We start from the raw sequence: 27,770 nt of genomic DNA on the forward strand, positions 1-27,770 counted from the left end.
TATATCGCTTTATATCGCTTTTACGACTTTAAACGAAGCGCAGCATCGAATGGTACCGTCGCACGGCTGGCGGTGTAGTATAGGGAGTGGAAAAGTTGTCTTCCTTCCGCTGCTGGCAGCGCGTCCCGCGCGATGGCAAAACTCGCTTCTTCGCGAGACGCCCGAAGGCGGTACACGGGGAACTCATTTGGCATTCAGGACAGGGGGAAGGTTGGAGATAGCCGTTGAAGGATGCGGGCCAAATAAACGAGTGTCCGAATACGTTTAAGCAAATGCGTTTCTCCGCTGCAACGCGAGAAGTTTATTCTTTTCTTCGGCAGCGTCGCGAATCGTCGCCGAGCCTCTTTCGCGAAAAGAATAACGTAGTTAACCGACCACACACACTTCGGAATCCTTTTCGCGAGACTGCGAAATTGCGTGTAACTGCCGTAATACCACGTAATAAATATTACGAGAAAATAACGATATATCGCATTGATATGGAGATATAAGAGACATGAAATTGAAAACATGAAATTTGTATGAAAATTACTGGCGGAGATATATGAAGAAGCTAATGGATGTCTTTAATGGAGAGAGCGTAAAATAGAATTTATTGAAGCCGCGCGCTAAAAAAAAGTTTGGCCACCGTTAATTGGCTCAGTAGACGCGAATACATGAACGCGGAATAAAGTTGCAATGAATATTATGGGTGAATATTATGGACACTGGGTGTGAAATAGAATTTTTTAGAATAATTAAAAGTGCTGCAGCGCAAATAGTAAATAAACTTTCTAAAACTTCTATAATTCTATATTTTATATTTTGTTTAATGATTTTTATTCAGAAAATTTGTATGAGTATCAATAATGATGTTGCAGCTATTAATGGTCTTTATTAAAAGATTTTAGTGATTAACTTCAAATATTTTCGTCAATAAATCTGCGCATTAATATCCGAGATTTAAAAAAATGCTCGTATAACTGAGACTATAAAAATCGCCTAATAATATCCCCACCTGCGAGAAGCTGTAAAGACAGCGCCAGGTTAAGGAAATTGAAACACAGTTACTGCGTTTAGTGTCCTTAACTGCAAACACGCTGGCATTGCGAGCATTTTCCTGGGAACGTATTGGGAAAAATAACGATTCGACGAGGACGTGTACGTAGAAAAAGAATACAAGTATAAAGGTGGACTGGGAAGAAAACCATTGGAAGGATCCCACAGATTATGCTAACGAGACAATCCCCACGGTACACCGGAGGCGCGCGTATAACCGACTCTTTTTTTTTATTTTTCTCGTTCGTTCGGCGGAGATCCCGCATCTCTCTCAGACCGAAGGAACGAAAGTAGCGGGCGTATCCTGAGACAAACGGAATTGTCCGGGGCCTTCTCAGCGTGGTGCGTAAAAAAAATTACTGGCAAGAGCGAAATCTGTCCCGGCAGTGGAAATAGAAACACCTCGGGAATATTTCGAGGAAGTTTTAAGACGATTTCCCGACGCACCGATAATGAGCGATTAGGGACAGATTCAATCTTTTAAAAATGATAGCGGGGGTGGGGTATTTATATGAAAGAATCCCACACCTTTTATTTATGAAGATTATTTGTATCACTGTTACCTACCTTGTATTTTATTTCTTTTCTTTTTTTCCACGATTTTGCTTCAAACCCCTATTAGACATTCGATCCGCACTCTCGTTTACCGCCAAATTCCTTGGAGAAGAAGCCGCTTTATCTTTTTTCTCGGTACCAATCTGCGACGTATTTTCATCAAGCGTTCGGTAATCACGTCCTTAATTGCGCAATTACGCACGCTCCCTTTTTTACGGCGGCATAGCGACGTACAGTGACGCTCGGTGTACGAGAGAAACTCGCGGGTATTATCGGAGAGTGCAGCTCGCTCTTCCTCTTAGACTCGGCTCTCTCTAACTTCTATCTACCGGCGGATTCCCCATTTAAGCCAAAATCAATAGGCGCGTGCTCCGATCTGATAAGTATCCCGAAGAGAGAGGAGAGCCGTGCCTCTCCCTCATCGGGAGAAGATCCTCTTGCGTCGCACACTTAAATACATTTGTCTGTATGTGTCTGAAACTGTCTTTGGCTCCTCCCACCTACCTTCTACCTACCATGATTCGCTCGAGAGTAATGTGAAATTGATTTTTTATCATCTTTGCATTTCAAACTAATTTTAATACACGGGCCCAATATTAAACTTTTATGCTAACTTTTGTTTCGGGAGAACACGTGCTCGCGCTCGAGTTATGAGATATAATGCGTAATTTTGATACGTATCACAATAGGCGGAGGAGGACGCGATCCCGAGGGAGGTGGGTTTACAATTCCCATTTTAAATTACTTCGCGCTGCACGACGGTATCCCTGAATTTACGCAGGGTCACGTGCGATTTCGTTCCATTTAAACGCGGACTTTGCCGTGTTTCGCTCAGCCTTCTTCCCTCGGCGAGAGCGTCCCGGCGGCGTTTTTACACGCCACCTTCGTCTCGCACGGCCGTAAATCCTTCGTTACCGGGAACTTTTTAACGAAACTCTTGCGCGTAATCCCTTCGGCGTTCTGTGTTTGCCGTAAAGATTCCGTCGTCGTCCGCGCGCGCGACACGTGATGTAGCCCGCACCGCCTCCATTTCCCTCGCGCGTTCTTTGTCTTACGCAATATAACCCTCCGGTGGAGAACACACGCGCATCGAGCGAACTCGCGAGCGCGCTACCGCTCGTCGTGCAAGAATCCGTGGAATTTTTCGAGTTAGCTCTCCGAGCTGCCGCGATCTGAAAATCCGGAACATTTGAGCAAAAACAAAAAGGCCGAACGTTTAATCCTCGCGGAAATACGGAGTAATTCCGCTGTCTTCCTCCCCCCGCCGCCCCGAACAGTCGCCACCACCGCCTGTTCTCGATTGTCCTTTCGGTCCGGCTACCTCTTCTCTTTTTAATTAAAACAGAACTTTTGTTCAATTACATTATACACGGGGCGTTTCAGATTCACCACGAGTCGCGAGTTTTTATAGCCATAGGTACTCGAGACCGAATTAAGAAAAATAGAGGTTGTTCCAATATTGCATCGATAATTGGAGTGTGTACACAGTAGAAAACTTCATTGTTCAATTAATCTCGGGTAGACTCAATTTCGTAACAAACTTAAATGCTACGATATTAATATCACTTTATTGTTGCGTATGTGCAAGATTTCATTCCGATAAGTTCGGATAATTACAAGAACATGAAGAAGAAGATGAAAAAGATGTAGGAGCTAGCAAGCTATATGTACCCGTAAAAAAAAGATGATAATTTGACCTCAAGGGGACAAAATGCAGAACAAAAGAGAAACAAGAAAGATAAGAACTTAAATAGGCAGTAGTATAAAATGTGAAGAACATAAACAGAACCCAAAAGTTAAATGTTAAAAATGGGAGTATTTCAGTTTACAGTCAAATTTTTGCAAGAGAAAAATCCACGTTTAATTTAAAACCGAAAGAAACTTAATATTGCGAAGCCGAAAGTTAATTTTGTGAGGAACAAACGTTCTTCGTTACTCCTGTCGGCTCTCAATCGGTTGATTCGTGCCTGCTTGCGCGCGCGAGTTGCGTAGGTATCGAAATAATTTCGCTGTGACAGGCGCAAATGTTTCTTTGATGACATCGGCTCATTGTCGCTACCCACGCTAATAGTCGCTTTTGCCCGGAGCACGTCTGCCTATTAGCATACGCATTTGAGCGTGTCGCGTTTCTTGCTGCTCCCAGCCGTCCTCGTTCGCTGAACATCACATGAAATGGAATCTCCAAAAGTCCCCCTCCCGCTCAATTCCTCTTGATAACTCATTTTCTTAGCAAACAGCGAAGCGTTGTTTCATGAACCGCCGTGGTTGCTTAAACGTCTTGTAATTAAGTAGCAAAGTCAATTTCACATTGTCAAAAGCGTCATCTTTCTTGCGTGAGGTCATACTGCTCCCAGCTGTTCTCATTTGCCGCGAATACATGAAATAAAATCTCCAAAACTACTTTTTTATCTTTCTTGATAACTTATTTTCTTAGCAATAGCAATAATGAAGCGTTATTTTATGAGCCATCGTTCACATTGCGTAACTACATTAAGTATAAGAAAGCCAGTTTGATATTATCAAAGCGTCACCTTTTTTGCGTGAGAAGCCGCGCTTTCTGACACAACTTGGGACCTGAAACGTTGAACAGATCTGCGCATTCCGGACGATTACGAAGTATACCCTAAGATATGTGTGTAACACAGCGATAGGGAGATTTTCATATCGCGCGACTTTTTCCCAGGGCTGACGATCATTTCGGCCCGTTCCGTGAAGTTGGCACCCGACTTTAACAAAATGAATTTTTAAAAAAAGGAAATTGTAGCATTTTCTTTGTAGTTGTTTGTAGTAACAATAATTTCGTTTGTAGTTTTATCGATTTTGCAAAAACAAAGATTTTTAAAAATCACTCTTGCCTAAAATTGAGATATTTGAAATTCGCTCGCGCCATGTGTTTTAGAATCGTTTGTAGTTGTTTGTAGTAACAATAATATCGTTTGTAGATTTATCCATTTGGAAATAACAAAAAATTTAAAAAATCACTCTTACTCAAAATTGAGATATTTGAAATTCGCTCGCGCCATGTGTTTTAGAATCGTTTGTAGTTGTTTGTAGTAACAATAATTTCGTTTGTAGTTTTATCCATTTGGAAATAACGAAAAATTAAAAAAATCACTCTTACTCAAAATTGAGATATTTGAAATTCGTTCGCGCCATGTGTTTTAGAATCGTTTGTAGTTGTTTGTAGTAACAATAATTTCGTTTGTAGTTGAATAATATAAAAGTTACAACGTATTTGCAATATACAAATAACGTATCTTTCTCAATTTTAAAGATATCTCGAATCCGCTTGCGCTATGTGTTTTAGAATCCTTTATAGTTGTTTGTAGTAACAATAATATCGTTTGTAGTTTTATCCATAAAAAAAAACAAATATTTAAAAAATTACTCTTACCCTAAATTGAGATATCTCACATCAAAATATTTTTCGTGTACTTCTTAATGTATCCGAACGTTTTCCGAAGAGTTCTGTTTATAAACATTTGTCTATTTTTCAAATAATTATCGGAAATCGGCTAGCGTGTCTCACTCATGTAGTCGTAAATGCGGCAATAAAAATTATTTAAAAATTAAATAATTCTAATCGGCAGAACTATTTGGAAAACGTTAGGACACATTCAGAACTACACGAGAAATATTTTAGAACACCCAGAATTTCAGAAATCGGCCAGCGTCTCATTTGTTCTTCGAAAAACGTTTGTTCGGATACATTCAGAACTATACGAGAATTATTTTAGAACTCAGAATGTAGAATATAGAGTCTAGAGCTCTGATTTTATTCCGTTTTTCGAATAAACGTTTAAACGCGAAACGTTTATCCATTTACATTTTCTTCCAGAAGAACGTTTACTTGTAAAAAACGTCTACACGTTTAACCGTTTATCTTAACATTTAAATGTATATTAGAGTCTGGTAAACGTTTAAACGTTTATCAGAGAGAGGCCCTAGATTTAAAACATGTGTATTCGGAAAAACGTTTCTAATAAACGGATATGTTAATTAAACGTTTAATAGCGAGCTCAAATATAGACCAGCGTCCCCGTAAAGATTTTTTTAGGGGATAAAAATTATTTGTTTCGTTGTATTTCGTTTGTAGTTGAATAATTTGAAAGTTGCAATGTGTATTTGTAATAAACAAATTACGTATCTTTGTCAATTTTAAAGATATCTCGAATCCGCTTGCGCCATGTGTTTTAGAATCGTTTGTAGTTGTTTGTAGTAACAACAATTTCGTTTGTAGTGGAATAATTTAAAAGTTACAATGTATTTGTAATAAACAAATTACGTATCTTTGTCAATTTTAAAGATATCTCGAATCCGCTTGCGCCATGTGTTTTAGAATCGTTTGTAGTTGTCTGACAAGTTTGTAGTTGTTTAACAACTACAAACGATTCTAAAACACATAGCGCAAGCGGATTCGAGATATCTTTAAAATTGACAAAGATACGTAATTTGTTTATTACAAATACATTGCAACTTTTAAATTATTCAACTACAAACGATATTGTTGTTACTACAAACAACTACAAACGATTCTAAAACACATGGCGCGAGCGAATTTCAAATATCTCAATTTTGAGTAAGAGTGATTTTTAAAATTTTTCGTTATTTCGAAATGGATAAAACTACAAACGAAATTATTGTTACTACAAACAACTACAAACGATTGTAAAACACATGGCGCGAACGAATTTCAAATATCTAAATTTTGGGGAAGAGTGATTTTTAAAAATTTTTGTTTTTGCAAAATGGATAAAACTACAAACGAAATTATTGATACTACAAACAACTACAAACGATTCTAAAAAACATGGCGCAAGCGGATTCGAGATATCTTTAAAATTGACAGAGATACGTTATTTGTTTATTACAAATACATTGTAACTTTTAAATTATTCCACTACAAACGAAATTGTTGTTACTACAAACAACTACAAACGATTCTAAAACACATGGCGCAAGCGGATTCGAGATATCTTTAAAATTGACAAAGATACGTAATTTGTTTATTACAAATACATTGCAACTTTTAAATTATTCAACTACAAACGATATTGTTGTTACTACAAACAACTACAAACGATTCTAAAACACATGGCGCGAGCGAATTTCAAATATCTCAATTTTGAGTAAGAGTGATTTTTTAAATTTTTCGTTATTTCGAAATGGATAAAACTACAAACGAAATTATTGTTACTACAAACAACTACAAACGATTGTAAAACACATGGCGCGAACGAATTTCAAATATCTAAATTTTGAGGAAGAGTAATTTTTAAAAATTTTTGTTTTTGCAAAATGGATAAAACTACAAACGAAATTATTGTTACTACAAACAACTACAAACGATTCTAAAAAACATGGCGCAAGCGGATTCGAGATATCTTTAAAATTGACAGAGATACGTTATTTGTTTATTACAAATACATTGTAACTTTTAAATTATTCCACTACAAACGAAATTGTTGTTACTACAAACAACTACAAACGATTCTAAAACACATGGCGCAAGCGGATTCGAGATATCTTTAAAATTGACAAAGATACGTAATTTGTTTATTACAAATACACATTGCAACTTTCAAATTATTCAACTACAAACGAAATACAACGAAACAAATAATTTTTATCCCCTAAAAAAATCTTTACGGGGACGCTGGTCTATATTTGAGCTCGCTATTAAACGTTTAATTAACATATCCGTTTATTAGAAACGTTTTTCCGAATACACATGTTTTAAATCTAGGGCCTCTCTCTGATAAACGTTTAAACGTTTACCAGACTCTAATATACATTTAAATGTTAAGATAAACGGTTAAACGTGTAGACGTTTTTTACAAGTAAACGTTCTTCTGGAAGAAAATGTAAATGGATAAACGTTTCGCGTTTAAACGTTTATTCGAAAAACGGAATAAAATCAGAGCCCTAGACTCTATATTCTACATTCTGAGTTCTAAAATAATTCTCGTATAGTTCTGAATGTATCCGAACAAACGTTTTTCGAAGAACAAATGAGACGCTGGCCGATTTCTGAAATTCTGGGTGTTCTAAAATATTTCTCGTGTAGTTCTGAATGTGTCCTAACGTTTTCCAAATAGTTCTGCCGATTAGAATTATTTAATTTTTAAATAATTTTTATTGCCGCATTTACGACTACATGAGTGAGACACGCTAGCCGATTTCCGATAATTATTTGAAAAATAGACAAATGTTTATAAACAGAACTCTTCGGAAAACGTTCGGATACATTAAGAAGTAGGGGAGACCGGGGCTAAGCCGACACTATTTTTTCAAAGGCAATTTTTAATATTTAATTAAAATTTTTAGGCAAATTCAATGGTACATATTTAAAGAGTGTTTCTTCAGGTACAAAATTGATTCAGGAAGTTTTGCTGTACGTCGCTTTGTTTTGCCGCCAGGAAAGAAAAAGTGACGCGAAGACAAATTTTCGAATTGAAAAATGCCGGGGCAAACTCGACACCCCGCCGGGGCAAACTCAACACTTTGTCTGATCGACACAATTTGATCTGGAACTTATTTTTTACTGTCTGAAAATGAAAATACATTGTTTATTGTGTATTTAAAAAGTACAAAAATTCGGAATAAAGTAGCTAGAACAATCATTTAAAATAATGAGAACAAAAATTGTTGAACTTTCAATTATCTTCATCTAAACTCATGTCTGAAAAACAATTAATGCAGGTAAACTCGCGATCGGACGTGCGCATACATTTGTCATGAGCCATACGGCTGCATGACAAGCATCGTTTGTTACTGGGAGCCGACAAAACGGCGTGGTGTTGACTTTGCCCCGGACGTCGTTTTTCACTTTTGTCACTTCAAAAACATGAAAATTTTGAAAATATGCAAAAACGATTATCGGATTCATATAGAGCATCAAATTTCCCATCAAAATCACTTACCGGTAGATTCGCAAGAGTAAAGCTCGATGAAAGAGTAGACATTTTCGAGAGATCAGAAAAATTACTTTTCACTATCAAAAACGCTTATGTCGCGTTAAAAATTACACTATAACTCAGAATGTTACCAAATTCCGTTGATAATACTGGCACATAAAGACGCATTTACAGTAGGAAAGGCAAGTTTCTACGATAGATTTAAATTGGCAAAAAGCCTAGTGTCAAGTTTGCCCCGTTGTCGGCTTAGCCCCGGTCTCCCCTACACGAAAAATATTTTGATGTGAGATATCTCAATTTAGGGTAAGAGTAATTTTTTTAAATATTTGTTTTTTTTTATGGATAAAACTACAAACGATATTATTGTTACTACAAACAACTATAAAGGATTCTAAAACACATAGCGCAAGCGGATTCGAGATATCTTTAAAATTGAGAAAGATACGTTATTTGTATATTGCAAATACGTTGTAACTTTTATATTATTCAACTACAAACGAAATTATTGTTACTACAAACAACTACAAACGATTCTAAAACACATGGCGCGAACGAATTTCAAATATCTCAATTTTGAGTAAGAGTGATTTTTTTAATTTTTCGTTATTTCCAAATGGATAAAACTACAAACAAAATTATTGTTACTACAAACAACTACAAACGATTCTAAAACACATGGCGCGAGCGAATTTCAAATATCTCAATTTTGAGTAAGAGTGATTTTTTAAATTTTTGTTATTTCCAAATGGATAAATCTACAAACGATATTATTGTTACTACAAACAACTACAAACGATTCTAAAACACATGGCGCGAGCGAATTTCAAATATCTCAATTTTAGGCAAGAGTGATTTTTAAAAATCTTTGTTTTTGCAAAATCGATAAAACTACAAACGAAATTATTGTTACTACAAACAACTACAAAGAAAATGCTACAATTTCCTTTTTTTAAAAATTCATTTTGTTAAAGTCGGGTGCCAACTTCACGGAACTATTTCGGCCCGGGAACATTCCGTTATCTCGCCCGAACGAGAGACCGTTCGGCCAGGGAGCACATTTTAGATTCGCGATTTCAACGATATAGGATTTCTCTCAGGCCGCGGAGGAGAAAGGCCAGCAAATCCAAACTCTTTGAATCGGCGTGCGGCTCCGCGGTCGCCATTGTATGGGTGGCTTACCGTCGTTTCCCCCGGGATAAAGCCCGGGGTATCACCGGATAGTGCTCATCCCAAGTCTATCGCCGGAGAGCCGTCCGACGGGGTCTCGAGGATTCCGTTCCGTCTCTTGAATTAGGAGGGAGTGACGACGCCCAGTGACTTTTATAATCGCCTTTAATACCGCTCGCGAAAGGTCGCTTTCAGATGCTGCATAACTATTTTATTAACGCTCGCGAGTGCTTATTGCGCGGCAAGAACGCCCGACGATTTTATTAGTTCTCGCAGTTGCTCGTAGAAGAATTAGTGTCAGAAATGGACTTACAAACTCCGTTTATTTCCACTTTCTACCATTCTATGTGATCGTCGAAAATAATCGTTGAAAGAGTCATATAATTTACATATTAATTATTGTTCGAAACGATAAGCGATAAAATCGACTAATAAACGTAGACTAATAAATGTACCTGGTAGAACAATTTCGCCAGTGCAATATCGCACCGAGACTACGTATTTTCGCAAGAGGATGCCCGGCGGCACGATTCCACCTCACGTTGGCGTAAACAAAACGATCTAACGGCGCGCGGCGTCTAAAACGAGAAGAAAAACGAAGTTGGTTCCGGCGCAGTGCAACCGTGAACATCGCGGCGATCTTAATTTCCTGGGCGGATGGTGCGTGATAATTCCGATGAAAAATTCCATCCTGCGCACGGCGTAATTAACGAGGAGATGGCAGACCGTGCGCGAGCGTTTGTGTAGCGCCGGTCCTCTCCGCTCGCGAAAGGACCTAATTAATTAGATATCCCTACGACAAATTGCTAGAATTACACTTCGCTGATTACAATTAGACCTGGAATGAAATTCCAGCGCAATAAAAGCGCGGCATACTATAGTCGCGTTATGTTTTCTGTCCCTTTCTCGCTCTCTTGCGCTCTTGCGCTCTAGCTCTCTCCCTCTCTTTCTTTCTCTCTCTTTGCCCTGCATTCATGCGTGCGAACGCATGCACGCATACAAGAACTTTTTGCCGCTTACAAGAACTTACCTTTATGAAAAATTAAACGTAAAATTAGAGTTTCTTCATTAAAGAGGAAGAGGCAGAGGGAGAATAAGAGACTAGAGAAAAATACTGAATAGCTATTCAGTTGCGCTACGAACACTTCTGAGCCTTTCCTAGAAGATCTACTTTCTCTTAATGAAACTTTTTCTATTATTTCATATTTCGGAATTAAAATATCTGAATATTATTCATTGTAAGAAGGAAGAGGAGGAATTTAATTAAAATACCTCAAAGAAAAGCAATAAAAGATATCTTACGGACAATTATCACATAAGCGCAGTGTAGCAATAGAAATTATAATTTGTGTTAAAACATATTTTATTTGATGCGTTGTAGCTATTTACTTCTTTGCCCGACTATTACTTCTGATAAATCTACCATGTTTTCCCGAGGAGTTTCTCGCAGCTTTTTTCAATGAAGCGAAAATTAAATTTAAGTATAGTTAATATAAAAGCCGGCAAGGGTCGGGCGGGAAAGAGAGCGGAACGAAAGCGTGGAGAAGCGAGAGAAAAAAATTGAGGGGGCAAAGAGCCAGCAGTGGGCGAGAGGATAGATCGGCTGATCCATGGTAATCGTAAAACCGACCCATGAAAACCGAGGCCGGTGTCTGGATTACGACTGCGAGATTCAAGAATTTTTCCATTTATCGCCCTTCTTGCATGAACGCATACAAGAATTCGATACGAGAATATGGGGTGGCTCTCTGCACTTGCAGACCGGCGGGAGGGCGCGGAGGTGAAAGGCGGAGGGGAGGGGAAGGGGATGCTACCCATCCTCGACCTCCGCCTTGAATATCTAATCGACGGCGTGCTGCTCGCTCATGCATGCACTTCGAATCGCGGCTGTGCATTCCACGAGACACTACTCGTCGACGATGCCGTGCGCGTTCGTTCTTTTCTTTTTTTTTTCGAGCATTCGCGGCGCATCGTATTTTTCCAAGCGCGACGCGCGCGACGCGATCATCTCGTCGTGATATCCGGCGAGATTGAAAAGGGCTGAGCGCGACACGTAACGCAAAATGCTTTGTTTTGTTTCTCGTTTATCGATGACGGAGGGTTGAAATTGTTTGTAAGGGCAGTAAACATTTTTTTTTATTTTTTTTGCTATTGCCTATATGTACGTGTCATTGTCGTTTCAATATTTTATAACATTTTAATTTATTTTTTCGTATCAAACATTCGAAAGTTTTTGTTATATTATCCATAAAAAATAATTTGTACTACATATATATTAAATTCCACCGATGTCTCTTTTTGATAAATAATTAATTCGTGTTATCGAGAGGGAAAAAGAAGCACGTAAAGTAATTAACGTGTCACATTGTTGTGATGTTCCAGGCCAAATCACCCCAGAAGTTTTGCCCGAGTTTTTAGCTCCTTTGGAAAATCACACGGTGATTCAAGGTCGTGACGTCTTCTTCACCTGCGTCGTTAATCATCTGCAATCGTACAAGGTACGACTTTCTTTTTCAAATAATTCTTCTCCATGCACTGTCGTAAAAAAGAACTACCGCTCGTAGCACGTTGAACGTTAAAGAGAAACGTTGAAAAAAGTGCAATGTATGTCTATTATAAAACGTACATCGAGATTAAAGAGATGTAGCAGTGTCTTTTAAACATCCTCTTCAAGTATATAATAAATATGACGCATAGTATTTCCATGAAAGTTTGTATTCTTACCGGGGAGCAAGAAAAATTATATCTGCACTGTTGGAAAATTTGTGTTAAATATAATATAAATCACATGTCCCAAACGGTCCGCTCAAATTTTTGTGTTAATTTAACATAATATGGATGTGTTAAATGGTAACACCGATACTATGTTAAGATATTTCAACAGAAAGGAAATATAATTCTGATCGTAATTTGAGGTTAATTATGTGTACAATTAACATAACTTTTATGTTGAAGTTAAGATTGTAAGATAAAATCAACACTCTTTTTCTGTAAATTTTAACACATTTAATAAATACGTTCAAATTGTGTTACTTCAACATATTCTTTAAATTATTTTAATAATTTTACATTTTAAATTTGTTAAGTTCAATTAACATAACAGGCATATGTTAAATCTACACATGTATGTGTTGATTATTTTACACAAAAATTTTAACAAGGACCTTTTTTAACAAAACTACAAAAATTTTCCAACAGTGTGTCAATAAGACAATCTAAATTTGCACATTGTACGTTCAATTTTATTTGCAAATACTCGTTTCTTCCATGAGTCTGACTATATCCGTTTGTGACTACTGCGAATGACGATGCGAGCGTTGTAGGTTAATTTTAGATAAGTTTATATATTTGATTTGATGAAATTTCACATTTTTATCTTTTCTCAATTATTTTCTTCAATCTTTTATTATTTTTTATTATTCTTTTATTGGATTTTAATGACGTATCAAATGAAACAATTATACGCTAATAATAAGTTAGCTATAATGTATTGCATTTATTTTATTCTCTGATCACACAGATTTTCAAGTGGCTATCCGTATTTTTCGATTAGCAAAGTACTCAGTTAATTCCCGTTTCGAAGAATAAATCTCGAGAAATAAAATCCTGTTCCGGTGTTTCAGGTAGCCTGGATAAAATCGGATTCCCGAGCGATTCTGGCGATACACACGCACATGGTAGCGCACAATAACCGACTATCCGTCACGCACAACGGGCACAACACGTGGAAACTGCACGTGTCGAATGTCCAGAAGAACGACTCCGGTACCTACATGTGTCAAGTCAATACCGACCCTATGCGCAGTCAGGTGAGACTCTAAAGTTAACTAACTCAAATGTTTACATGCTCAACTCGAACAAAGGCATATACACGTTGTAGAACGAGTGATTTAGTACTGTGATGTAATTAAAAATCACTAACTTATTTCTTTTTTAAATGACGCTACGCTTTTCCGTATCCCCGCGTATTTGCGCGCACGCATCTTCTCATTATTTCCTACTCTTTTTTGTTTTAATGACACGGGTACCCGCATTTTTCGAAATACCGCAAATGTCGCTTCAAACGGTATTAATCCGGCGCGTTGAAACGCGCTGCTGCAACGCGCATTCGCAATAACAACGTATCTCTGTTAAATTAATTTCCATTTACCTTCCACCCGACGCTTTATTTTTCGACGGCGTTCCCACGTTCGAGCCGCGTGCACGGAGGTCGTTACACACGCGGCTCTATCGATTTCCATCGACAAAGCGCCGCGTCGCGTCGCGCCGCGCGACGTAATTCGATTAAAAAGATCGAGGTTTCGCGCAATTTCGTCGGATCCGTCCGGCGGAATTTTTAAAATTCCATACACAAGCCCGACCATAACTTTTTAACGCGCGCTTTTTCTTCGGCCCTCCGACCATTATTTTGCGGTGCAATATCGGTTGTAATATCGGCCTACCGCTGCAGCTGCAATTCAGAGACGAGGAGCAAGGACCTTTTTTTTTACGTTATTTAAAGTGGAAAATCTCAAGTTGTTAATATTAGAGTGCAGCTTATCCCCAGGTTCTTAAAGACTAAGCTTCTCACGTGTTCTTGAATTTATAATAACAACTCTTTCTTTTTTTAATGAAAAGCAGTTGTCACAAGTGTGTCTATAAATATAAATATATAAAATCAATAGAAATGTAAAATATTCCGGAAGTTTTAAACGTTTCGACATAAAATACGTTTTACTTAAATGCATGTGCGGAGCATTGGAGAAAAGAATTCAGATAAACAGAAACGTTCTGACGTACGTTACCTCGAGGTAATTTTTATTCATGTTGTCAACATTATTCATACAACTTTATCAACATTTCCGGCTAGAAGAAGAGAGGGAGAGAAAAGGAGAGTTCAACATAAACACGCAATATTCACGCAAAGAGGAAATTGTGTAGCGGTCAGTGAAATAGGGAACGAAATTGTCGCAACGCGACATTGCGTCATTTTAATTATGCAGATTTTTGGTACAGCGCAAGCCACACACACACACACACATTTGAGAAGACGCACGGAAAATTATTGCCGACGTAGAAGTGCAGCAGGTGTGCATATGGCCTCGGGCGACTGTTTTCCCGAGGTTCTCAGATCGGTCGTTCGAAACATCCCATCGCTTCTTAAATCACGAGCCGAATGTTATGCCGTCGATCGACGATGAAATTATTTATCGCGCTTACATCGCCGTCTTATCCAGTAGGGATGCCTATCTGCTAAACCAGACGATTACTACATTTTTTCGTAAACCGGCGTTCGCAAGAAAATTAAAAAAAGTATCTTTATCGATTAAAATGTAAAAATAAAGAAGATAGCGCTCAAGCTATATAAATATTTCAACATTGTTAATAAAGTTTTCAGAAATTTGTCTACATCGGCTAATTTATGTAAAAGACGCTAAATATAAAATTATCGTAGCCAGTTTAAATTGTATTAACCGATTAAAACGTATCTCTGTGCATAATATTTGATTGTCCTTAGAAAATTCTGATCTCCTTCTATTCATTTTTTATCTTCTCTATCCTCTTTTCTTTTTTACACATACACACACACACACATTCGCGTTATCCCACTCGCACTTATCATTTGTCTTACTTGCACTGCGACGAGCACTCTGGGACCTTTATCTCGCTGTAGGGCCGTATATTGCATCGGAAGGTTTCCCGCTCTCCCGGTCGCATTGAATTCCGCGGGACATGTGCACCGCACCACGACCAGTAAATTTGACCTACATTCACATTTCACATTAACCCATAACACACCGGCGACCGCCGGTACGTGCTCAGGGATGTAAAACGACGTCTTTTTTACACAACCACGTGACACTTTAGCACGGTTTATACCGACTGACGTTTCTCGCAAGGCGACGACACGATATTTCCGGCCTGACAGTGATGAAGTTAATGCTGAACGCGTCAAACACGCGTGCGAGATAATAAATACCGCGTACGATCTTGTACTTATTACTATACCGGATTGTTGTTAATTCCTATAAATAATATACGTTCTGTTTGAATTTTACAAGATTAAAACATTTTGCTCTTGTAAACATCTTAGCTTAAATTTTTTAGATTAAATAAGATTTTTACTTGTGCTTAAAAAATTATAAAACTATGAAATAAATTTCATTATTTTTGTATTTAAACATTGTTTTGTTAGAAAATACAAATTTTTTAATTTATATAAATTTCTAAATATATAAATTATTTTTTAGTTAATAAAATTTGCTAAAAAAATATTTTATTAGCATTATTTTTTTATACTCTTATAATTAAAAAGAGCTTTTAATCACTTTCTTTTTAAGTGGTTTTGTATAAAAGGATTACTGAGAAATGAGGCAACAGAAATATCATATTGTTGCTCGACATTGTTATTTTGTAACACGCAACACATTGTAAAACAATAACTTTTTGTTCTCTAATTAAACGCAACTGAAGTTTCGATTTCGTCAATTATCAGGGAATTTTATTTTTGATCTATTCACGCGTTTACATGTAATAAAATATGTGAACATTTTACGTTTGCACATTTCGGACTATATTACCGTCATAGCAATATTAACTGCGAAAGTTAAATGATATTTTACTGCAATATTAAAATATTATTATGGCGGATGCAGAGCTCATTCTGGCTCTACTTTGTATAATAATGAGAGAACGAAGCACGTTTACCAAATAAAATAAAATAAAAAACTCGTGTGATAAAAGGTGCAAATTCGAGCCGGTGTTTATTTTATTTTGCCTTAAACCATAAATTTCCTTGCATGTTCGTTTCATCGAATTGGATAGGCTACGTGCACCATTCCTCGTCCAGTAAATTCTATACTCCTGCACATTATACCCGTGCGAGGATACCCTCATCGTGTACGTGCTCGGGACCGTAAAACAATGTACTTTTTTTTTCCGGTGAGTAGTCCGAGCCTTGTCTTTGCGCGGACGGCCTTAGAGTATGACCTCTCTACGAGCTGTTTACTCCGCAAGAAGGAATTCTTTCTAACTCTTTGATCTTCGCGTTCATAGTACATCAAAATGCAATTAATCTGTTCTTATCCTTTTGCTAGGAACAGTTTTAATAATGAAATGATTCAGATTGCTGCTGCACAAAGAGCGCGATAACGGAAGCTCTTTTGTAATATTCGATATACCTTGATATACAGTTTAGAGAGCGATTTTAAATAAAAAGTCGAATAATCCCGATATGGTAGAAAATTAAAAGATTAATGGTGTTAATTAATTTTAATTATAAAATATGTAGATAACTATAAAATTCTGTCAGAGACTGCTGGTGTAATTTAGTTCTCGTTAAACAGCAATTTATTATATCGTTTGTGTGTATTCTTATTTCTAAAAAAAAATCCTACGTTACAACATATATGTATAACAAGGTTGCAATGATAAAAGCTTAAATCCAAAATTTCCCACGATATGCGACAATCTTTTGATGTTTCCTTGTTCCAGATGGGATACATGGAAGTAGTGATACCGCCCGATATAATGGACGACGAGTCCGCAGACGGTATGGTCACTAACGAAGGAGGTAATATGAGATTGCGATGCGTCGCCACCGGTTCGCCGAAGCCTATTGTCACTTGGAAACGAGAGGACGGCCGCAACATCATCCTCAGGGTAGATGGGCAGAAACAATGTAAGCGTACTTCCGAGTCGCTTTCAAAAGCGATTTCTTATCTGCGAGATTCTATCTGAATGATGCGCAACGTTGGTTCCAAAAATAAAATGTAAAAAATATATTTTTAAACTTTAGTACCGATAATTTTTTTATCAGGGATATTAAAAATAAACGAGGAATTTAATTTTCACAAAAGAGCGAAGAACAAAAACGCAGATTTTCTATAATTAAAAATTATAAGAGGGGGGAGGATCATCTCTTTTATTATATTATATTATTTCGGTAATAATAATAATGCGGAATCGCGATAAATCAGATCTAGATTTGAAATGCATTCGAGGCCTCCGCCGCTCGATATCATTACCGTAAATGATAATTAACGTTCATCACTGTGAGAGGTATTCAATAGACATACATTAGTGGATACGTACATTAGCAGATTCGGGGTATGCCAAATTCAAAATGTAACACGCAAACCGCTGTGCAGTCCATGCTCTGATGAACTTATATTCACTTACCGTTGATATTTTAGAATAAGCTTTGAATCGCATTACATTCGCAGAACTCGGCATTCTCGTAAAATCGAGTTATCCGAGATTCCTTTGAAACCGCATGTTTCACGAACGCATTTGGCAAGATGACTGTATATATATATATATTTCGTCGGAATAATAACAGAGTCAAACAGTGCAAATTACGACCGTCTGAGATACGCGAAATGGGTACAATGTAAACTGAATTTATTTAAACACAGGATATTCTAAAAACAGAGCGTACCCACGCTCTTCCTTATGAGCCTGATATCATATGCGGAATTAGGATCAAAACTTTCCTTAATTAATACTTGCAAAAAGTTTTGCGAATTCCGCGGGGAAAACGCTCTACATAGTGATACTACACATTGTGTAATACATTGTATTACACAAAGATGATTACATTTAGTTTGTAGTACTAAATTTACCTTAAATTATATTGTTAAATACATTATATTGTTAAATGCTCTGTGCATTCTAATGAATTCCTGATGCTCATATTTCATCGTAACCCGAATATCGTGTAGCCAATTATGTTTCCTTTTAATCATTCGTTAATAATTTTATATTTTCGATCTTAATGATACTAATTGATTTCAGCGGCATAACAACAATAATAATAACACACGAGCGTACGCTTGATGAGTGCGACGTTTCCGAGATGTAAAAACAGTATTAGGCTCACGCTTGAATTTTCATTTACGATTTAATCAAACGGAATTTGATATAATGTCTCTAATCATAATAATCCTAATTAATAACGGTTCGATAATATTGTATACAAAGCAGAAACACACTCTGATTATCCATTAATTAAGTCTTTCATCATAGTACATAAGTTTGTTATTACAGCGATTTATTTAACTTCTATTAAAATAATAATCCAGCAAAAAATCTCGCTGTTTGATCAAGCATTCGATGCTAGTCGAGTGTAAATTTAGAGAAATTGAACTGTCGAGTAGGCATTAAAAGGAAAGCATGAATAATAATATGAAGCACGTACTTTTAGCATAGATTGCAAAAACAATTAGAAAAATTCAACAATTAACCTAGTTTTTATAGAATATATAAATGTCTGCAAAAGATATGTTCTTTCGGAATTTTGAAAACAATTCTGCTTATTTGTTATTTTAAAATCGAGTTGGTCAGAGAGTTCGGAGTTATTTTAAAGTTTAGAGCTTGACATTTAGTTTAGGATTCATAACGTTCAAAGTGTTGACATCTGACTTGGTATGGGATGCACGTTGAACGGCGAATTCTGACTGCAAAGCGGACGTATTGCAGAAACAGGGTCATAGGTAACGCTCGTGCATGCCGACATGATTTCTCGTTCCCGATCACCTTACCTTTATTACTGAACTGCGTCGTTGATTTATTGCCATTATTAAATACAGACAAATTTAATTAATTGGACGCTTTGATATTTAATTTATTGAATACTGCAGGTATCGTAGAAGCTGTACAAATGGCAATATATATATATATATATATATATATGTATAAATTCCATTATAAGAAATAGTATACTTAAAACGGGAAATCAAAATCTGATTCCAGAGAAAAGTTCGTCGAGCGCTATGTCATCGTTTATCGTGTAATTTGCCCCAATTATTAAAATACGAGAGCGACATTTGATTTTATCGCTAATAAATAACGAATAAAAACGATCCTTTGCGTAAAGATAAAAAGTTCCAGTTACGGGATTGAAGCGGCGCAATCGTTTTTTTGATGAGCATTATTGATAATATCCACTCTTTTCACGCCGTTAGATGGGATTAAACTCGAGGGGGAGTCAGCGATACGCATAAAGCTCCCGAGAAGACGGTGCCGCGATTACGTCGATTCTCTAATTAAGACGGCCGTGCCGACGCGGCTGGAAAAGTGTCGGGGCGATAAAGTGTCGGGGCGCATCAGCGCGGAATAATCGATCGTCTCTTGCGCTTACTCGGGCCCGTCGGTAATTAATTACAGCGCGAACGGTAATTTACACCCCGCGGCAAATACATAAGCACGCTCCCCCACAATGCACGCGCGGAGGAGGGAAGAGTATAACGTCTAAAACCATAAATTATTACGACGCGCGTTGCTGCTTCAAGTTTAATCACAAAATAAATAAATCGATAAATACGTATTGCGCCCTACGCGAAATCTCGTGCCACCCTCCGTTTCGTTATCGTCGCGATGCGTGTCTCCTCGTTTCTGTGGTGACGAATAAGGAACGCCGAGGGAATTTCACATTGACGTGAGAGATAACGTACGAAGATCTACTTAGCGCCTCCCGCGGATTAAGAGAAATTGTAGAAGAATCGTTCTGGATTCCATAAACTTCAAGCGAACTCGTCCTCGCGATTAATCCTACCCGAAGGATTAAAGTTTACAAGGGTTAACGACCCCCGCGCGACGAGGTCGAGGACGAGGACGAGGACGAGAGGAGCCCGCTTGTCGTACCCGCTTCGCGAGTTAAAGTGCACTTATTGACCGCTCTTACAAGCAATCCGCCCACGTCACCCTGATAATCCCAGATCCGCTATACGCGGAGTACATTCCGTGTACAAGCAGCGATCCCGCCGGAAAGATCTCCGAATCCCCGACGACCTGTCCTCTTAGTGTCATTCTCGCTGGAGAGATCAGTCGAGGAGTTTTCGCGCGAGGAAAAAAAGGGGGGGAAAGCTCGAGAGAAGCTGCGAGGCGCGTAGAGAGAAAGAACAGACATAAAAGAAGAAATTCTCCGATCGTAATCGCCGCTTCGTGCCATTTTCGTCCTCCCATCGCCATCGTCCCCCTTCGCCCACCCGCGTGTCAGCCTGATCTCCGAAGCGTCGTAAAAATAGACACGTGGAGGACATCCGGGGGTGACACTCGTTAAACGCGGGAAGGACTTCCGAAGGAGAGATCCACCCGAGAAGGACGAAGGAGGGTAACGAACGATAGCGCCCGAACGATATGGTCGTAAAGTCTTCTCCCTGCTGCTAGCTCCTCCGCATATCGCGAGGGGGGAGTGTAAAGGCGTAAGAGAAACGAATCGTCCAAGTTGGCAATCGAAATCTCCTCACTTCGCGGATGCGTCGTTCGTGACGACGTGATTTCTCCGCGTCGCCGATTAAACGGCGAGCGGACGTTCCCGGGATTGCGGGACTGGATATACGCTGTAAACTTTTACAACGCATTCCCGGTAACGGCGCTCGAAATTCGACGATCGTCGGAATAATGAACCCCGGCTGATTGTATCCCGTGGAAATTTAAGCAGCGGTTTTCGCGCGAGCTTTTTTTATATTGATTGGATAATAGAGACGAAAAAGTGCCGGGGATGCGCGAAAGTTGAAAATAACTTAGCTGTTGATTCAATTAGAGCGTTTGATAAAAAATGTAATCTTTTTTTTTTAAGACTAATGATTCTTAAGGAGGATACGACTCTGAAATCTTATACCAAAAGAGATGTACAGGAAGCATGTTCTTATTTTTAGCAAATCGCGTGATTTTAGAACTATTCTACATATGTAATATTTATAAATGCAAATATATTGGAACAGCAAAATACACGTACGTATTATTTTAATTATTTATAAGTTAAAAAACACTATTTTTTTAAATATATTTAATAATTAAAATTTTTTTAATTTTTCCTATTATTTTCATTATTCATAATTAGTCGCAAACGTCGAATTTCTTAGTTGTTAAAGGCTGTTGCTCGAAATAATTAACGCTGGGAACGCTGGGAACGCTGAGATGCAAAATCTCTACACAATATTAATTCTCATACTTTTTCCGTTCTTAACGGGACTGATGATTCTAGTAATATGCCATAAAATATTTCAACGTAATATCCCAAACAATTCTCTCACATGAATTCCGTCCAAGCTTTTATGTTGAAAATATATTTTCATATGAAAATCATGCCAGCGATTTTATGTAGACGACCACGCGCATCAAATACACATTTAACGCAAATCTCAGTAAACTTTATCGGAATTTATTTATCATACTGAAGTTATTGGAATAGCATATGCATAAATTGCGCACTACATGCTAAATTATTAATGTCATTAAAAATACAATGCAAAAGTATAAATTTTGCAATTGAAAGAAAAAAGGATTGAAAAAAATGTTACGGATTACCTCGTCTCTCGGGACAGAGAAGATATAAGCGCGGAAAAATGCTAAATATTGATCTTCTCGGTTGCAGCACTGAAAACTTTCGTCGGCGAGACACTGGAACTGACGGGAGTGCTTCGGCAAGAGATGGGCACGTATCTCTGCATAGCCAGCAACAATGTGCCGCCGACGGTCAGCAAGCGTTACTCCGTCGATGTTCACTGTAGGTATCGCGCCGCGATGCGGACATTAATTAACCGTCGCCCCGTCGTCGTCACGTTGAATACAGCAGAGCGGAACGTCCGAGCATCATTCCGGCCGTTCCGTGCATTTCACGATTGTCAAGCAATGGTTATAGACACCGTCAATCACGCACTTTAACGAAATGAATCATGAAAGCTTTAATTTCTTGTAATAAAAATAAAATGTTATTTGTAATTTGTAAAAGCTATAGCATATTACAATTGTGAATGATAATTACGGCGAAACGCGATTGTCTAAAACTTAGGTTTTGATTCTAAAACTTACTACGTTGAAGGTCCTAAATCCGTCCTGTTATATTATACTGCATAATTACTCGCCTGTAACCACCCTTCGCAAGTTCACATGCGACAAGACGGACGGATAAAGATGAGAGCGTTAATTAATTATTTAATTAAACGGGGTATGTAATGATTATAATGTCGGTGAAGCAACGTGTGCTTGGAACAACTTTTTATATCGAAAAACTATAATATGTCTTCCAAATCTGCACAAAGATATAAAAAAAAGGAATCGTATATTAATTTAAAATTTGTTTATATGTGTATAAAGGTTTTTAAAATTCACATAACATTCCCAGAATTCAATTTCCTTTCGCTGATGATTTTATTTTTTTGTGTAAACAATTCGTACAATTAGTATACCCTAGTGAACAATTTTTTTTTTAAATTCTTCACATAATTTTTCAGAACTGCTATATAAATGTATAACTTCTTAGAAAATTTCTTAGATTTTTTTATATGAATTAAAACACTTTTCAAAAATGTTGAGAAAGTCTACACTTTATTTAGAATTTTTTATATCTATGTATTCTGAAATATTCTAAAATTTCTCATTCTATATTTTTCGAAGAATAAAATCTAAAAAAGTGTAAGGAATTTTTTTAGAAATATCATGAAATCATGAAACATTTTATCTGGGCAATCATGAATTTTAAAATACGGCTTTATATATATATCAAGCCCTCTTGTAGATGTACTTTATATGTAATGTAGTTTAATTACTAGGATGAGAACCGTGTCGATTATTATTAATGCATCTTCAATATCGGTGGTAAAACTATCACCCTTCTATAGGGCGCTGTGGCTAGGAATACATCGATAGAGATTTTAAATGAGAAATGAGGTTGAGTCAAACTTCAAAACATTTTTCAATATCTATGTTACGTAATTTCCAATTGAAAAAGTTTTCCTTTAAAACCAGCGTGTGCAACATCATTAACATTGAACGACACGGAACAAGAGATTCTATTATTAATATATTATCACGAATATTTTTTAGTTATTCGATTATTAACATCGTAATTCGATAAACTTTCATGTTTGTTTCTATATATTTATTTCGCTATCCTCTGTTTTTATATCCTCTTTAAATGTCGCATAATAACGCACAACTAAAATTTTCCGTTTTAATGCTCAGCAATCAAAAGTTTCATCATCTGAAAGACAACATTGTTGCGAAAAGTATGCCAATAACATTCTTCTGGGAGAAACAATAGAATTACCGGGAATGCGCGCATTGTTCGCAACGCTATACGCCGCGCGTATCGGGAGGCTAAAAAATCACCATGCAATTTGGTTAACGGCATTCGCAAATGAAAACTTTATCAATCCCCGAAGTCCGTTCGCGCAGGGACGTTTTTCTCGCGCGCGAAACTTCCGGCCGCGCGCTACTGCAAAATTAACCGGCGGGCTTGACGATTTATCCACGTCGTCGCGGGTCGTGTAAATATTTGAGCGCAAAGGGTTTCGCATTAATTTGCTGCTTACGAAATGTAATATTAACCCACCGGCGGTGGCGCCTGTGCACAAAGTGCGGTGCAACCAGTTAATTCTTGAATGAGCAGCACGCGGTCTCCTTTGGGATTCCAAATGCATTTTTCACTTTATTTCTTATTCTACCTATTTTATCTTCTGTCTGACCCTATTTCGCTCGTCTCTAAATAACGCACAAAACTTTCTTTTGCTACTACATAACTAATTTTTTAATTAACTAAGTAATTCTCTTAAGATAATTCTCGCAATCTTATTAGGACAAGAAATCTCGCGTTAAAAAGTATGAGGATTTATATGAACAAATTTGAAAATAAACGCGACGCATACTCTTCATTATGTTAATTTTTATTTTGATTATAATATTAACGGTGCATACTGCACGTTTTGTCTAGTGCTAAATCATTCGAGAAACAAAAAAAGACGACGGGGTAACGTGCTGTTCTCTAACTGATCGCTCATCGATCGATACCGGATGCTATGCCGCTATATTGTTATTCCTTAATTGCGATAATTTAATGCTCCGTTGTTTCAGTTTCACCTCTTATTAAGGTGACAAATCAATTAGTGGTTGCGCCGATTAATAGCGACGTCGTGCTGCAATGTTACGTCGAAGCATCGCCGCATGCTATGAACACTTGGTACAGAGATGCAGGTGAGAAATGACAAAGTGTTTCGTATGTAATCTTTCATCCCGCTAATTATCTATACAATTTTAAAGACAGATTCTTTCGCTGACGTGAGATCTGTTCTTGGAAACCTCGTAGGGCAAATATTTTTTTGATTAAATCGCTGAAAAAATAATTTTCTTACGAATTAAATTTATAGTCAAATTAATTGATCCAAGAATTTTCTGAAATTTGAACTCGATATAATCAGACGTCCCATAATTCGTCACGTACGTTACACCGACAGATTTGCACTCTTGATTAACCATAGAATCGCTGCAATCAGTTTCTAAAGCGTAAACTCCAATGTACCATAATAATATTGATTGCAAGTCAGAATTGCGTTAGATTGAAAATCTGCGCGTCCAGGCAGACAGGCGCGTGCACATACACATACGTTTCACGCGATTGTATTACAGTTTTATCGCGAGATAGAGAAGATTTTTTGCACCAGACGCCTGCGTTAATCAAATATGTAAATTCGTGAATTGCTCGTAAGCGCGCTGTCGCTCCGAAAAAAAGCTCTATAAAAATCCCCCGTGAAAATCAATGCGTTTGAAAATTTCTGATTAACGACGACAGTTTCTCGCGGATGATGATTTCAAAGCGTTACTTTATGCCGCGCAATAAACGATACGCAAATATTGAAAAATACGTACGCGAATAATTGATACAGTTGTAGCAAAAATTGAGTCTTTTATGTCGCGCTGATTGGAAAGCCATAAAAGCGTTGTTTGTGAGCTACATATTTCTCTCGCGGGAGGTTATTGACTCGAGTGTGGATATGAATATATGTTTTCCTTGTTTATTTTTCTCGCAAAAAATATTTATTTCTCTCCGGTGTATTAGTACTAAGAACTTTACCAAGCATTAGCTGCCTTTGATGTTAAAGCAAACATTTTATTCTCGAATATTAAAGCTTGAAACGTAAGTACTTGGAACGTAATTTTAACGTTTAATAATCTAGTCGGGTGCACTGCCATATAGAAAATCGCGTCAGTTACGTTTCGTAGTAAAATAATTGTCTACTATTAGACGCGTTTTAAACGAGCAATATTTTACCGGATCGCATCAGCCTATATTGCAAGGTTGTATTTTTGATCGCTTTTGCGGGGCAGAAATTGAATTCCGCGGCGAACACGACATTCTGCTGCACGCGAATTAAAGAGCCGCGCAATTAAAAATAGCGCAATATTTCCATTCGCTTTCTATTTAGGCGAGAAACTGCTGCCCAGTGACAAATACGTAATGACGGAGCAACCGTTGAATGAGTACTCCTGGCAAATGAATCTCACTGTCCATTCCCTGGAAAAACGGGACTTCGGCGGATACGTATGCTCGTCCGTCAACGCGCTCGGCAAGTTCGACGGTGTAGTGCGATTGCAAGGTACAGAGAATTCCCCGATATTATCCAAAATCGCATTTTGTCGGTTCCCATCTTTCTCTCCAGCGGTCTGTTCTTAATTAAAACTGAGTGATGCATTCTGTGATATGTTCGACAACATTTAAAAATAATATTTGGTCCTCTGCAATCTTCGCGTATGATATTGAAACGGTTAGAGAATTTTTTTATTACTTTTCATCAATAAATCAATAAATTTTTTTCATAAATTCTAAAAACTCCGGTCGATTTCTGAACATTAGCGTCATTTCAAATAATTCTGTCAACGCTGTTATCATATGCGGCTTGTTAGGTACAATCACGATTTATTTTGCGGATGTCTTGTAATTTTCTGTTCAGAGCTGCATCTTTCCGCGAAGACGACACCGACGACACTCACGAAGAACACGGATATCAGGCAGCGCAAGAAGCCGATATCGAAGAACAAGAAGAAGAGCAACAATAGCAATGGTAGGCGAGGATACGCGGGTGGTTTCGAGGAAGGCGAATCCGTCAATGGCGAAGACGATTTCGGTACCACGCAAATTATGACCGGTAGCACTCAGGAGGGCCAAAGAACGGACAGGCCCATCGTGCCTTCCTTACCGCCGCCTTGGGTCGTCGTGAATGTCGCGAATCTCAGGCATCCCTCGGTGTCCGCGATCTTGCTTTTACTTCTTCTGCCGACTACCTTGTAAGATGACGGCGAAGAGCTTCTGAAACGAATGATGAGAGAAACGGCGATTATGAAGATCCACGAGCCGGATCAAAGAATAGATTTAGATCTCGATTCCGTGCGACAGATAGAAGAATTAGAAGAATTGATGAATTGACGTTAATTTAAAGCTAACGTACTTGGTTGAAGACACTTACTGAGACTTTTTAGGTCCAGACTTTTAATACATTGTTGGAATTATTATGAATTTTTAAAAGCGGATTTTTATACTTTTACCAGTCAAGACTTGTTTATTATTAAGTATATATTTAATTTTAAATTCAAATTATAAAATTTTCAATGTAAATGTTTAAAATTTTAAATGTTTTTTATATTTTGTATTAATATGACCGTATCTTTTTTTCCCCAGAATAAAATCAATCTTGAAATATTCAATGTTACATAACTGCCTTGTAGGAAACGATTATCTCTGCCCTTAATATAATGGCAAAAGTTTTCTCTCAAAGCTTGTCAGAATATATTTAAAGAGAATAATCGTTATAAAGAAATCTCTGAATATTACAGACTCTTTCTACTTTAATCATTATTTGATGTACTTTACGTTTTTTTGCGATGTCAAAATGCTTTCTCGGATTACGTGCTCCGCTCTAAGTATCGATCGCGAAATCCAATATCTTTGAGAAGTAGAAAACCAATCTCTTTAAGGGAGAGAAAAGCCTGATTCCGACGGAATCTGACATCGACTGCCTGGTCATTATCTTCATTACCCCCTATCATCTATATAATTCCCCGGCAGCTTTCATCTTTTTAATCACGACTTTTTAAGGTAAACATTAAATTTGTCGTGCAATTACTCCAGGAATCTATCTTTGTAAAATTACGATTTATGAAACTTCAATCGCGCATCGAACTATCACAATCTTTCAAATATATTTATGTAGAAAGTTTATAAGATACTATTTATATATGTAGAAACACATAAAACATGTTTCATGAAGAACAGGGTAGGTCATCTCTCTCTTTCTTGGTTAAATCAATGCGAGATTTAATTTCTTGTTCACAAGAGAT

General features: G+C 37.5%; 1 protein-coding gene across 2 annotated transcripts in view; it reads left to right on the forward strand.

The window, feature by feature from the left end:
* The window catches only part of Dip-lambda (Dpr-interacting protein lambda), a 211,322-nt gene extending 183,559 nt beyond the window's left edge, over positions 1-27,763 (forward strand). For both annotated transcript variants that reach the window (XM_071717999.1, XM_071717998.1), the window contains 7 exons: positions 12,060-12,175; positions 13,301-13,486; positions 17,151-17,337; positions 22,036-22,167; positions 24,513-24,632; positions 25,862-26,032; positions 26,387-27,763. In XM_071717999.1, the coding sequence (XP_071574100.1) occupies positions 12,060-12,175; positions 13,301-13,486; positions 17,151-17,337; positions 22,036-22,167; positions 24,513-24,632; positions 25,862-26,032; positions 26,387-26,724 (1,250 nt within the window). In that variant the 3' untranslated portion in view covers positions 26,725-27,763. The remainder of the gene's footprint in view (positions 1-12,059; positions 12,176-13,300; positions 13,487-17,150; positions 17,338-22,035; positions 22,168-24,512; positions 24,633-25,861; positions 26,033-26,386) is intronic.
* Positions 27,764-27,770: the final 7 nt, after the last annotated feature.

The sequence above is a fragment of the Temnothorax nylanderi genome, unplaced genomic scaffold, assembly GCF_030848795.1.
Source record: "Temnothorax nylanderi isolate EJ_2023f unplaced genomic scaffold, tnyl_v1.0 TNYL_tig0234_pilon, whole genome shotgun sequence".
Classification (NCBI taxonomy): domain Eukaryota; kingdom Metazoa; phylum Arthropoda; class Insecta; order Hymenoptera; family Formicidae; genus Temnothorax; species Temnothorax nylanderi.